Below are 14,403 nucleotides of genomic sequence, written 5' to 3'. Positions count from 1 at the left end.
TTCTTTACTCTGCAAGTGAACCCACCCATTTCAAAGAGCTGACTGGAGGAGTGAGTTTCAACCCAACTGGAGTCAAACGGAAGAATCTAACCCTTAGTAAATTAGATTACCTACCCTGTAAAATAAATTCCCACTGACTAGGGAATTTTAGGTATTCCTGAATTAATCTGTAAGATTCAGAGATCATGGTGATGGGCACAGTATAAATACCTAGACATATTAGAAACATGTCAAAGCACAATATCAATCATTCACCTGACTGCCCTGGTGGCGGGATACCTCCCATTCCTCGAGGCAACCTCACAAATACTGAGAGGACAGCTGCTCTGTTTCCAAAACACGGCTCCAGCGCGATGGGTTTGGGAACAGTCTGTAGCAAAAAAGAAAAAACAAGAAAGAACATTGTTTGTTTATTACCTCCCTGTTCCCGCACCCTTTGTCTGTTAGATTGTACATTAAAGCTTCAGGGCACGAACTATGACTTTATCTATGGTTGACTAGTGCCCAGAACATTGTTGTCAAGACTGAAATCAATATTATGACAATCATAACCCTAATCGCCATAAAACACAACACATTTCCTTAATGAAGTCTAGTGGTTAAAAATCAAGTCTTGCACAAAGCTTCTCTGTATGAAGTATTACACTATTTACTCTCCTTGCAGGGGGTTCCAAGGCCTATTTACTGTGTGTGTGTGTGTGCACGTGCGTGTTTGTTTGTGTAATATAAAGGGGAAGATTGCCGAAGACACAAAGGGTAGTTCGTCACCCAGCGCTCACCGATGGTGAGTGGGAACTGGGTGTTTGATCTTTCTGCCATTAAGAAATCTCCCCCCGTGTATTCCTATTAACATTGAACATTTAATTTGAAAAGATCAGCAGCTAATTTCAGGGGGCTTTGTTACTAAAAAGACAAGGTAATAAAAAAGTGACATGCTTATCTGCCTTTTAAAAGTAACTGCATGACGTCGATATTAACATAGGTTATTACCTGACCCAGCAAATAGGCCCTGATCCTGCAAACACTTATGCACATGCTTAATTTTACTATGGAACAACTCTACGGTAAGTAAAGAATGTGTAAGTATTATATAAACTTCAGAACTCAAGTACTGAGGGTGAGCTCTTGCCTCATATCAGCAAGCAAGCTGAGGTCGACTTTCTATATGTTATGCTCTGTGGCTTCTAATTTCCTGTTGATTATGAACACACAGCACCTAGTGGATTCTTTGATACTAATGAAATACTTATTGCTTATAGGAAGGAACAATCAGTTGCACACATACAAAATGGGAAATGACTGCCTAGGAAGGAGTACTGCGAAAAGGGATCTGGGGGTCACAGTGGATCACAACCAAACTATGAGTCAACAGTCTAACACTGTTGCAAAAAAAAAAAAAAAAAAAAAAAAAAAAAAAATCCATCATTCTGGGATGTATTAGCAGGAGTGTTGTAAGCAAGACATGAGAAGTAATTCTTCCGTTCTATTCCGTGCTGATTAGGCCTCAGGTAGAGTACTGTATCCAGTTCTGGGCGCCACATTTCAGGGAAGATGTGGACAAATTGGAGAAAGTCCAGAGAAGAGCAACAAAAATGATTAAAGGTCTAGAAAACATGACCTATGACGAATGATTAGAAAAACTGGGTTTGTTTAGTTTGTAGAAGAGAAGACTGAGAGGGGACATGATAACAGTTTTCAAGTAGATAAAAGATTGTTACAAGGAGGAGAGAGAAAAATTGTTGTTCTTAACCTCTGAGGATAGGACAAGAAGCAATGAGCTTAAATTGCAGCAAGGGCAGTTTAGGTTGGACATTAGGAAAAACTTCCTGACTGTCAGGGTGGTTAAGCACTGGAATAAATTGCCTAGGGAGGTGGTGGAATCTCCATCATTGGGGATTTTTAAGAGCAGGTTGGACAAACACTTGTCAGGGATGGTCTAGATAATACTTAGTCCTGCCTTGAGTGCAGGGGATGGGACTAGATGACCTCTCGAGGTTCCCTCCAGTTCTATGATTCTATTTCATTAGGCATAAAATTGTAATACTGTATTTAAAGGCTCAACGGAAACTCAGCATAATCCAAGACTCTAGAAAAGGAACAGGAATCAAACAACGCAATTAAATTACTGGTGCCTAATAAAAAAAGGATACAACAGCAAACAAAATGAAACTTTAAACTATTTTCATATTTCATATTAACCCTAATGATTACGATGATTTATTAGTCTTTTTGCAAGATAAATTAGTATTTTACAGCCTATAACAACATAAGAGGCAGTCTGTAAAAATCTGCAGTCGTAAACAAACAAAACTCCCATACCCAAAAGAAAAAAAAAGGATCAAACTCCAAACAATTATTGATCTACAAAGCAACTGAGCATATACGTGTGTGTGTGTGCCCTATATTATCCGACTGGCAACTCAGTTACTAGGGGTAATGGAGAGAGCATAGGGAAAGCTTCTTGGAAACTGAAGCAATACACTACATCCAGCCTTCTACCCTACTGAACAGAGAGGTAATGCTGGGCATTTAAAAGTTTCTTGGCAATCTCTGAAAAAGAAAAAAATCCAAGCAAACGTTGGATTCCTTCCATTACCCAAAAATTGCTACTAAATGTGTGGGGGGTAATTTAGTGCTGCAGCATCAGCCCGGCGCTCAATCTTACTCCAAGTGCTCGCGACAATAAATAGCAACGCCCCAGGAGAATACAATGGCATGGAACAACGCCGTGGGGTGAATGAAATGTTGGAGCAACATACAGAACTCATTTGTTTTATGATCTAATTTTAATTTATTCTCTTTGCCCCACTCTTGGATTATAAAATACCTTTGCTACTCCATTCCTTCCCCAAACATAAATGCTAGATGCTACCCTTTTCAAATGGAAGCATTATAGATAACCTGCAGTCTCGTGTAAGTGATTCAGCAGATAGCCATCTTCCTTCTGCCAGTACTGAGCCAACGCCTTTGTAATAACGAGGATGCGCTGTGCTGCTGGAGGTGATATCTTTTTGGGTGAGATACAGAACCCATCCTGAGCTGCTGTAGTCACTCAAAATTCAATGCCACTTTCACAAGAGGGAGGTTAACCCTCATGCTCTGGTTAATTTCTAAATTAAAGTATGTACATTCTGTTTCCCTTCATGTCTACTTCAGGTTTATTTACTCCTGGTATTTGTCTCTTCCTGCACGAAACTGATCCGAAAAGCTGTGTGCTGTTAAACAGCTGTCAACTTTTCACCACAGAGGTGGTTGCACTTCTGTGGTGACTTAAGAGATTTGGGAATATACAATTTGTACAATGAGGTCGCCAAATTTATTGTTTTAGGGTACACTGGAAAAAAGGGGTACAATAAACACACAATCATGTTGCACTGGATAACTCCAGAATAAATGCTATGTACTGCCTACCGCTGTGCACGGTTTTGCTAAGACAGGCTGTCATTAGTAATAACACACACTGCATATAAAACACAATCAAGTCTTGTGAATTCATGTTTGACAGCACCAACTCAGTCACCTGCTTTTGGAACTGTGACTCACAATACACCTCATCTTCAGCTTGTGTTACTGAGGGCAAAAAGCAAAAATCAGGGTGGGGATATGACTCCTGCATCAGGCGATGGCAATGTTGAGTTTGATGTAGGCAATGGGTCGGCCTGTAGAGAAGGACATACTATGCCCTCTATTACATCTGGCAGCTGATCACTGGAGTCTGGGGAATGTTCTACACAGATGTAGACAAACTAGTGAATAAGTCAAACAGCAGTTTACTGGCTATCTTGATTGTGATCTCACAACTACCTGCAAAGCTGGAGCTGGCATCACCATGGGCCTAGACATTATCATGTTACATATTGGCCTGTCCCACATCGTAAGGGAGTTTGATGCACTAGTCCCATATTCATACGGGTCACACCAAAGAAGCTTCTCTCATTGGTAGCACATGACAGGGTTTCCAACTGGGTCAGGAACTATCTAGAACCATATATTTGTACAGCACTCAACACAATAGGGCCCTGATCATGAGTGTGTTCTCTAGGTGCTGCTGTACAAACAAACAATAAGCAGCTGCCAATGCGGAGAGCTTGTTCAGACTTCATCATGTTATTACTTCTCTGCCACGGACAGACATAGTCCAAAAACAGTCCATGCTTTTCCCCCTCCCATCCAGTAACCAAAGCATTAACTTGCTTAGCTTCCTAATTTTCCCCTTCTTTCCCATAACAGGAATTACAGCTACCTTCAGCCATCTCCCCAATGACAAAAGCTCCAAATGCAAACTCCCGTACTTCCCTTGGAGATAGGAGCCCTATGTTATGAGATTAGGGCTGTGAATGGTAGGCCACTGAATTCTCACACTGGAGATCCAGGCCCTCTTTCAAGATCAGAGGGAGGCAGACACAGTGTGGATACTGAGGAAGACTTGCCGTTTTCCCTTTTTGTGATAACAAATTAGTGTTTTTGTCTGATAGATGGCTGCTATTTTCCTCTTAAAATATGGCTCTCCAAACTTTGCAACACCTCTCAGTAGTAGGTTCACCATAAAAAAAATCACTATGGGGACTCTGACATTGAGTATTTTGCTAAGCTTATCACTGAAATATAGAAGCAATTCCTTTTTATTGAAAACCTAATGATATGATAAAAGTGCACATTATGCAAATTAGGTGCAGCCCTCAGACTTTTGGCACATCACCAGTGCTGCCCTTGGTGTCCAAACACTTGGATGTCCACATTTTAAAATCACAAAAGGTCTCTCAGTTGGAACAGATGGCCAGGGATTGTGGTTAATGGGACACAAAAGATTTCACCTTTAGGGCACTGGTTCAAATGCATGTTCCTGTCACTGCCATCTGATGGCCCATCAGAAACGAGTTGGTGCTCTGAGTCCACACATCACATAAGCCACAACTGGCACCCTTGTTGGCAGTTTCAAAGGCACCAAGGAGTGAATGGCAGAGACTTATTTCCTTCAGGTTACATCTGAGAGGTCAGCGTAGGAGAAGCTTGCAGTGCTGCTGTCAATGCCATATCTGGTCTGTGAGCAGCAGGGACTTTAGTCTCCAAGACTGTCAATTTGGCACTTTTCATCAATGCTTCTCCCCCTCCTCCCGCCCCTTAAGGAAAAATGTAAATGTGGCCAGAATGACGACTTTGCACAGGTGGTACATTGAACCCTTCTGCTGCTAAATGCCTGCACTAGCTCACCTCTGCCATTAAAGCTACTATTAAAGGAAGTGTTGTTTTTTGGCTGAACAACAAAATGCTAGGAGCCAAGGTAACTCGAATTTTATAACCAAGTCATGTCACATGATTGTCATTCCTAGATCCCATAACAGACACATTTCTGAGGGCTGACCTTCAGTGTCAGGAAATTATGAGGCTCCACTGATTTTTATCGGCCAGAACGGCCATGGGTTTCGCACTGGTTAATATTAGAAAAAGTGCCCTTTTTATAATGTAATTTTAAAATTAATGGTTTCTTGTTAATGATTGAGGATGTTAAAAAAAAAATCTATTTCAGCATTTCTTCAATAAAGCTGCTGTATTGACCAGAAATGCTGTGGACACAAGCCAAGTAATTTTTTTGTTTGAGTGTTGAAGTGTGCGTAATATGTAGAGTGTTCACAGAATTATACAAGTTAAAAATGGTCAAAGTCTCAGTTAGGTCATCTAATTAATCCACCTCCCATGGCAATACTGTTCCCACACTAACAATACATTTTGTAGTACTTTCTCTAGACTAGTTTTAAATGACTCAGGTGAAGTGTCTACCACCAGTTCCCTTGAGAGCCAATTTCAGAGCCTACTACATCTCACAATCAGGCATCATTATGTGACGTTTAGCCTAAAATCTCTTTTTATTTCATCCCATTATTTCTATTTATACAATTAACATACAACACAGTCTAACAGTTAATAACACTTATGAAAACTAATGACTACAGAATAATAAATATTCTATATAATTTAAAACATTGAACAGCAATTTTATTTTTCTAGAACACATTTTAAGTATACTGGAGCATATAATCCAGTTACCATGCAACACTGACAGGCCAACCCAATTGCTTTTCAAACACAGTAGGACAAAATGTATTTTTAACAACGTTTTTGTATGGCTTAGTAAATAGTCCCAAACCATTACATGCTTTCAATTTCCAGTAGGGGTATGTGCCTCACAGAGTTGCTTAAATGGAAGCAGAACCTAGGGCATTATTATTGAAATAGTTAAACAGAGTTTCAGCTATGCTTCAGATGACTTCACTGTGCAGAATAGTGTCAGGCTAAGTTTCCCAAGTTTTTTTGAATGGTATGATTGACAACTGACCAAGCATTCATAAAATAAAACATGAGCGATTTTCCATAAAAAGAGGGTATAAATGAAGTTCTAAAAAAATCACATCCCCAGAGTATTTCCTGTGCTTTCTCATGCGGAGACGAATTAACTTCTTGTAATTATTTGAAGTGCACAATTCTAGATTAAAAATTCATATTCATCTTTGAAACCTTGGCCCTGATATTTAACTAGAAGCTGGCCCACAGTAAATCAATCTTTTTTCTTGAATTGTTCAGCCCATTTCAATATTGGGTTTCTATGTCTGGAGTTTAAGAATATAATTTTTTAAAAAGGTGCTCAAGCCTTTTGGGCTAGCCCTAGCAGAGTCAACATATGGGCATGAGACACTGATTCATCAGTATCTTGTATCAGAAATGCAAATGGCCACAAATGAACAGCAGAAAGATCAATGGGGAGTTATACCCAGCTACATTTAATAAATAACCACCCCACTTTTAATGCAAGTAGCGTCAATCCAGCAAGCATTCAATGCAAGGTCTACATGAAGGGAAAGATTAGTGTCAGGAGAACTTGCAGTGTTCCCAGGCAATGTTAAATTACAAAACCTTCTGGCCCCATAACGTTCTCACAAATAAGGTAACAATCGCATTGATCTTGAAATTCTCCACTGCTGCCCTACGGGTAGTGTAAGACAAAGCCACAGCATACAATATGGCCAATATGCATATGGCAAATGTTGAAAAGTTCACCTTGATTTCACATGTACCAGAGGGTAGTTATGCTATTAATTTCAATACTAGGTTGCTTTTTATAATAAAAGGTGCACATAAAAAGGATGAAACAGCAGTCGGATGATCTCAGACACAAGACACTTAAAACAACTTCTGTGCACAAAGGAATGCAAATAGGTCCTCTCCAACAGTTTTCAGAAGCTGTTGGTGTTATTAGTGTTTCAATCAGAAAATGTACTCATTTCTGCCAAAGGGAAAGAAGAGTTTAAAAAGACCCTTTTACTCAAAGCTTCACAGAGTTTGCTTTCTCTTGAGCCACTTCCTCCTTGTCAGCTAAAATCAGGGTAAAAGCATTTCCAACCGCATTACTGGTCAGTTGTACTTAAAATATCAGCTTTTCAATTTTATTTATAAATACTTATCTTATACGTTTACAAAATGTGGACACAGTTAAATCTTGCCATCATTCCATTTACCTACCAAAACGTATACTCAGGGGGTAGGGGAATGAACCTTTGCAGTCACACGGTCAGGACAAACAGCAGATCATAGAGCGTCACTACCAAATGTTCACTGCATACCAATGGAAAAGCTTTCTCGAAGCAGCAAATTATGTCAAATGAAACCCACACCTACATTAGCTGGAAATAATTCATTAAGCGAAGGGTTTAGCATCTTTTGTTGTTTTCACAGTACAGAACATTATTAGAGTATATTAAATTCTAGGAGAGTTCATCGGTTTTACACACCTCACTTGTCCACACGATCTCTAGGTTCTTAAAACTAGCAACTACATATTACGGATAGCACACACTTCTCTATAAAGTAGAAAGCAGGAGAACATAGGCAGAGTCAACAACAAATATAATTTAAAAGGCCCAAATGGATAAATCTCTCTCTTCGTTCTCATCTTCCTCTATACTGCAACAGAACAGTAGCTATCCTGACATCTGTTCACCTACGTGGACCACATTGGCTGTTCCACTGTTGGTGCATATTTTCAGAAGCAAACCACGTAGTTACACACTTACGTGCAATCTGAGTGCTTTAGTATTAACGAATCAGCAATTAATCTTTTAAATGGCAAATGATGCTCTCTCAGAAGAATGGAACAAGTAATAAATTAGAACTAAAACCCTGTTATAGCATGCCTTCTGAATGAAATGCAATGGCCTGTGATATGTGGGAGGTCAGACTAGATCATAACAGTCCCCACCCTGTGGCTTTGAAACCTATGAATGAATCATCTAAGTCACAGGAACATAGGCACTGACATGCTAGATGAAAACCAACGGTTCAATGAGTCCAGTACCCTGTCTTTGAAAGTGGACAGCACCACAGCTGCTTAAAACCAACGTTCAAGAACCACTATGCTAGGAAGTTATGGGATAACCTCCCTCTAGGTAAGCTTTAAGACAGGATTCTTCTTTACAGTACCTATAAAAACTAGACTGGATCATTACAAGATGTCCCAAGTGATGGAAGCCCCATTACTTCCCTGAAGTGACTATTCTGCAGTGCTACAGCTCTCACTAAGAACATTTTTTTTTCCTGGTGTTCAGTTTATATTTTCCTCTCAGTTTCATCCCATTCCTCTCTGGGATATCCCTTTCATCCCTCTCCTCACTGCCCCTTTAGATATATACAGACAGTTGTGCCCCTCTCAAACATTGCTTAGTCAAACTATACAGTACATACTTGGCTTTTAATCCTTTTAGAAGTCAGGCCAAGCTCTCTGAGAAGTTTGGTTGCTCTCCTCTGAGCTCATCCCATTGAATCAGTTTTTTTAATAAGAACATAAGATCGGCCATACTGGGTCAGACCAAAGGTCCATATTCTGACAGTGGCCAATGCCAGGTGCCCCAGAGGGAACAGACAGAACAGGTTGTCATCAAGTGATCCATTCCCTGTTGCCCATTCCCAGCTTCTGGCAAACAGAGGCTAGGGACACCATCTCTACCCATCCTGGCTAATAGCCATTGATGGACCTGTCCTCCATGAACTTATCTAGTTCTTTTTTGAACCCTGTTATAATACAGTAGTACTCAGAACTGAATGCAAGATTCCAGGTGCAGTTACAGCAAGGCTGTAGAAGTGATGTCTATGTTCAATTTTTTATTTCAAATTATTTGCCCCCCAATGCAATAGCTTAGAGTTCTCCAAGTCTGAACCTCACTTTTTTTTGGTTCAAATGTCTAATCGTTCTAGCTACTTCCTGGCCTTGCTGATATTCACAACTCCTCTCAAGTTACTGTGAATGTCCTGAGCATGCTGTTTACCACCTTCTAGATAACTAATAAAGATGTTAAGAGTGGAAAGAGCACAGATCCCAGTGACACTCCACACCCATCTGAACATACTACTGTTTATCTCTACCTTTTAATAGCTGGGACCTTCAGGCAGTTTTTGATCCCGTTGACAGCATTTCTACCCTGGGCAGTATGAATTGATTACTAGACTGACACAGGCTACACTTGTGCCACATTTCGGCTCTTTCTAAAGCAGAAATCAAGCTTGGTGTCTTGATGTTTGAAAAAGGGGCAATTAAGAATTTGCAGTGAGACTAACTTTGGCCCTATGACAACTAATGTTGTGGAATTAAATGCACATCCACACCTCAACGACATTAACACTCCAAACGAGCTGCAGACTATTTTCTTGACAAAAGCCACCATCATTTAGACTACTTGTAGACATGAACAGCCTCCAGTTCACAGATGAAGGGATAACCATCTATCAGTGCTGGATTCTAAGTGTGGAAAACAGAACACAATACAGTGAGATCTGCACGAATGGCCATCTCCAGTTGACAATACTGTCTTATGAAACTGCTTTACAGTTTCCCTCAAAGTTTCCAGCACAATTTTGTTTGACCTGTTATGAAGACAAACTTTACTAGGTATACTTGGGGTACCTTAGAGACCAACAAATTTATTTGAGCATAAGCTTTTGTGAGCTACATCCAATGAAGTGAGCTGTAGCTCACGAAAGCTCATGCTCAAATAAATTGGTTAGTCTCTAAGGTGCCACAAGTCCTCCTTTTCTTTTTGCGAATACAGACTAACACGGCTGCTACTCTGAAACTTTACTAGGTATCTGTTTGTTCATCCCTGTGGTGGCTGCTTAGGATGACTTTCACAGTATATATATTTACCTCTGCTGAGAATGTAAGTACTAGTTGCATGAGGCTCCCTACTTTAAGATGCTTAAAGATCATCTATGCCAGCACTCTAAGAAATTCTCTAACTTCTGTTTGAAAAGCTGATTTTTAAGACTATTTCCAACTGACTGCAAGAATCTTCTTAGAGCAGTTCAAAGAACAAGATCTAAACAATAGCCTGACTCCCAGTAACTCAGTTTAAAACATTTGCACAGGTTCTAGATGACCAAGGATCTTAAATATTCTTATAAGAGTTGTAATGTTGAGCGCTTCAGGGAGTTCAAACAGCTGCAGCCAAGGCCCAATAGATCTTGTAATGGTCAACCAAATTTAAGAGAAGATTTGTGCTCTACTGGGTTTTTGAATGGAAAAACTCCCAAAGGAGCTAGTTATCTGTTGCTTAGCTGCACACTAATAAAATTGTTTCCCTAGAGGTAAATTAGTTTCTATTACTATGATGTGCCCTAGGAAAAATAGTAATTGAAAACACTGTTCTAATATGTCCAGCTGGAAAATATTAGCTTAGGATGGAACTAGCCTGACGCTAAGCTGCCAATTGGCCGTGCACGATGGAAAAGGAAAGAGGCCTCTTGTAGACAAAATGCCCCATTTTTCAACTCTCTTTTGTACCCCAAATAAAGTAGTTATGAACCAAAAATCTCTGATTCACGTGAAAAAAATCCATGTGTTTGTGATTAGCACTAAGAAATCTGTAGTTCTGGTGCCAAGTGTGTACAAGGGAGGGTAGCCAAATACAGGATCAACAATGGTGGCACACTGAATGGCAGAGTGACTGGATAACCACTTAAGATCCAACAATGTACCCAACATTTCTGTTTTCAACCTCCCTGCTCTGGCAATAGGAAACAGAAGGCAAAAAAATGCAGTTCCACAGTTGCTTATCAGCCCATTCCACATCAACTCAGATTCCTGCAACTCCCTTCAGTTAAGAATATTTCCAACCAAAGAGCAATGGGAGCGTGGACTATGATGGCGGCTTCTCCTTTGCAAATTATTTGGGGAATTCCAGTGCAAGTGGAAAAGGGCTGGGAGAAAAACTGAAATTGACCAAAGGGACATGTAGACGACATATTCGAAACTGAATATTCCTGTTAGGTGTAGTTTCCACCATTTTCACTGGAGTATTATTCAACAATCTAGACCACCTCTCTGGGAGTATTTTCTGCAATACTCAGAGCCTAAATTTTTGCTTTGCACCTTTTTAATTTCTCCCCCAAACCATCCAATCTGCACTGGAATGCTTCAGAAAGTTTGTACACACTAGCCTCAATTCCCTGTCTCTGGTACTACTGTCAAATTCAACAACCTACATAAATGACTGGGATTCTTAACTATCCTCTTACTCTTGAAAAGCTGGCCTGCACCTTCAATTCCTGGGCCATGTAAGAATGTCAGAGTTTGCCCGTTCTGACAAATCAGAAAAGAAAAGATGGCAGACAGACAGAAGGTATCACGTAGAAGTGAGGAAGGAAATGAATGAGGTCCTGTGTTACTATTTATGGAGCCCTTCACAGCAGAGGGGCAGCCCTGTTTAATGTAGTTCTAATCAAAAAGAAAAAACAAAAGGAAAGGATAAAGAGAACAGAAAAAAGTCAGTTCAGAAAGCTAAACAGGAGAGGTGAGGAAGAAATGAGCAGATATTGAAAGATCCAAAGTGAAAACAAAAAATGAACAGAAGATATTAACTGCAAACAAACTTGTCATGAAGTCAGAAAAGTTGAGGACAGCTCTACGACGACTGGTTCTGGGCTAATACCGCAAGAGTGGTGTTTTCAGTTAAATTAGTTTTTCTAGAAATAAGCTAAGTAATGGAAAGAGGGGAAGGGGAAGTGCCTGCAGGAAGACTGGCATTTTTTCATGGTAAATGTCAATTTAGTTTAGATGATGGACCCTGTGAAAAGTCAGAGCAGAATTTTAATAATTCATGCTAGCCTGAACTTCTTAACCCTGATTTGAATTTAACAAAGACTGTCTGTTTTCATACGAACGATAAACGTATGCATAGTTTTTACAGTATTATTTTTGTTTTAAAGAAAGTTGGCTTTTCTGTAAATCCTATCAGTTTATTTCCCCAGACTAAAAAGATTAAGAGGGAAACATACAAACAAGTGAGTTGTACATACAGTGTAAAACAACAGGTGAAAAAGAAGGCCACTGTAATATATTTTTAAAGTACACTATGTGAACTAAGCCAATATGTCACATCTCTGTCACATAATACAGTTGTTGCATTTCCCTTAAAAAATAATGTTTATGGTAGTGCTGGGCTGACTTTATCAGAGACTGAAATCAAGTAATTTAGCCACCAAACAGGCATTGTGTAGGCAAGCTTTCCTGCACCAATATGCTTTGATCTTGATTTGGAGGGACCTTTTTTCAGGGAGAGAAGAATGTCCATAACCATTCATTGGAGCCTCTGCTGAGACAACAAAAGTGCCAATTTTTATGATAACGCGTGTGATATGGACAACTGATTCCATACAGACTTTCTGTAACCATCTACTTCAGACTCTAAAAATGGAAAAGACCTAATAGGTTATCCAGGATATTAAAGTATCAGGGGTAGCCATGTTAGTCTGTATCCACAAAAACAACGAAGAGTCCGGTGGCACCTTAAAGACAAACAGATTTATTTGGACATAAGCTTTCGTGGGCTGGAACCCACTTCATCGGATGCATGATGTTAAAGAATCATAGAAATGAAGGACCAGGAGGGACCTCAGTAGGTCACCTAGTCCAGTCCCCTGCACTGAGGCATGATGAAGCATTATCTAGACCATCCTTGACAGGTGTTTGTCTAACCTGCTCTTAAAAGCCTCCAACGATGGAGATTCCACAAACTCCCTAGGAAATTTGTTCCCACGCTTAACTACTCTGACAATCAAGAAGTTTTTCCTAATGTCTAACCTAATTTTCTCTTGCTGCAGTTTATGCTCATTGCTTCTTGTCCTGTCCTCAGTCATAAGAAAAACAACGTATCGCTCTTGTGTTTATAACAACCTTTTACGTACTTGAAGACTTATCACATCCCCCCTCAGTCTTCTCCAAACTAAAACCCTTCTTTTTTCTCAATCTTTCCTCATATAGGCCATGTTTTCCAGACTTTTAATAATTTTTGTTGCTTTCTTCTGGACTTTCTCCAATTTGTCCACATCTTTCCAGAAGTATGGTTGCCAAAACTGAATGCAATACACCAATCGAGGCCTTATCGCTACTGAGTAGAGTGGAAGAATAACTTCTCATGTCTGGATTACAAGACCCCTGCTAATACATCCCAGAATGATGTTTGCTTTATTTGCAATAGTATTACATTATTGACGCTCATTTAGTCTGTGATCTACTATAACCTCCAGATCCTTTCCGACTGTACTCCTCCCTAGGCAGTCATTTCCCATTTTGTATTTGTGCAGTGTATTATTCCTTCCTAAGTGTAGTACTATGCATTTGTTATTATTGAATTTCATCCTATTTCAGACCATTTCTGCAGTTTGTCAAAGTCATTTTGAATTCTAATCCCGTCATCAAAAGTGCTTGCAACTCCTCCCAGCATGGTGTTGTCTGCACACTTTATGAATGTACTCTCTATCCCATTATCCAAATCATTTATGAAGATATTGAATAGAACTGGACTCAGGGCAGACCCCTATGGGACCCCACTTGATATGCCCTTCCAGATTGATTGTGAAACAGTGATAACTACTCTGAGTTAGCTTTTCCAAACAGTGCACACCCACCTTATAATACGTTTGTCCAGGCTCTATTTCTCTAGTTTATGAGAAGGTCATGTGATAGAGCACTAAAAGCCTTACTAAAGTCAAGACATACCATATCTACTGCCTCCCCTGCCCATCCACAAGGCTTGTTGCAATGTCAAAGAAGGTTATTCGGATGGTTTGACATGATTTGTCCTTGATTTATCACCTTATTTTCCTCTAGATGCTTACAAAGTGATTGCTTGATTATTTGCTCCATTATCTTTCTGGATACCAAAATTAAGCTGACTGATCTATATTTAGGGCTCTGTGTCTGTCATGGAAGTCACGGATTCCATGCCTTCCGCGACCTCTGTGACTTCTGCAGCAGCTCGTGTGCCTGGCTCCAAGGCCAGCTACCCAGGTGGCCCCAGGGACAGCCATACCAGCCGCTACTGTAGTGGCCTCTGGGTCAGCCAAACCAGCCACTTCTCG

At 40.0% G+C, this 14,403-nt stretch overlaps 1 protein-coding gene across 1 annotated transcript in view; it reads right to left on the bottom strand.

Annotated features, from left to right (window-relative positions):
- The window catches only part of ATRN (attractin), a 270,477-nt gene that overhangs the window by 1,332 nt on the left and 254,742 nt on the right, over positions 1–14,403 (bottom strand). The window contains exon 28 of the mRNA XM_073342975.1: positions 256–370. Within this exon, the coding sequence (XP_073199076.1) occupies positions 256–370 (115 nt within the window). The remainder of the gene's footprint in view (positions 1–255; positions 371–14,403) is intronic.

This window comes from Lepidochelys kempii, chromosome 4, assembly GCF_965140265.1.
Source record: "Lepidochelys kempii isolate rLepKem1 chromosome 4, rLepKem1.hap2, whole genome shotgun sequence".
NCBI lineage: Eukaryota > Metazoa > Chordata > Testudines > Cheloniidae > Lepidochelys > Lepidochelys kempii.
The sequence above is the reverse complement of the archived record's forward strand: the minus strand, read 5'-3'. Positions and strand labels throughout refer to the sequence as shown.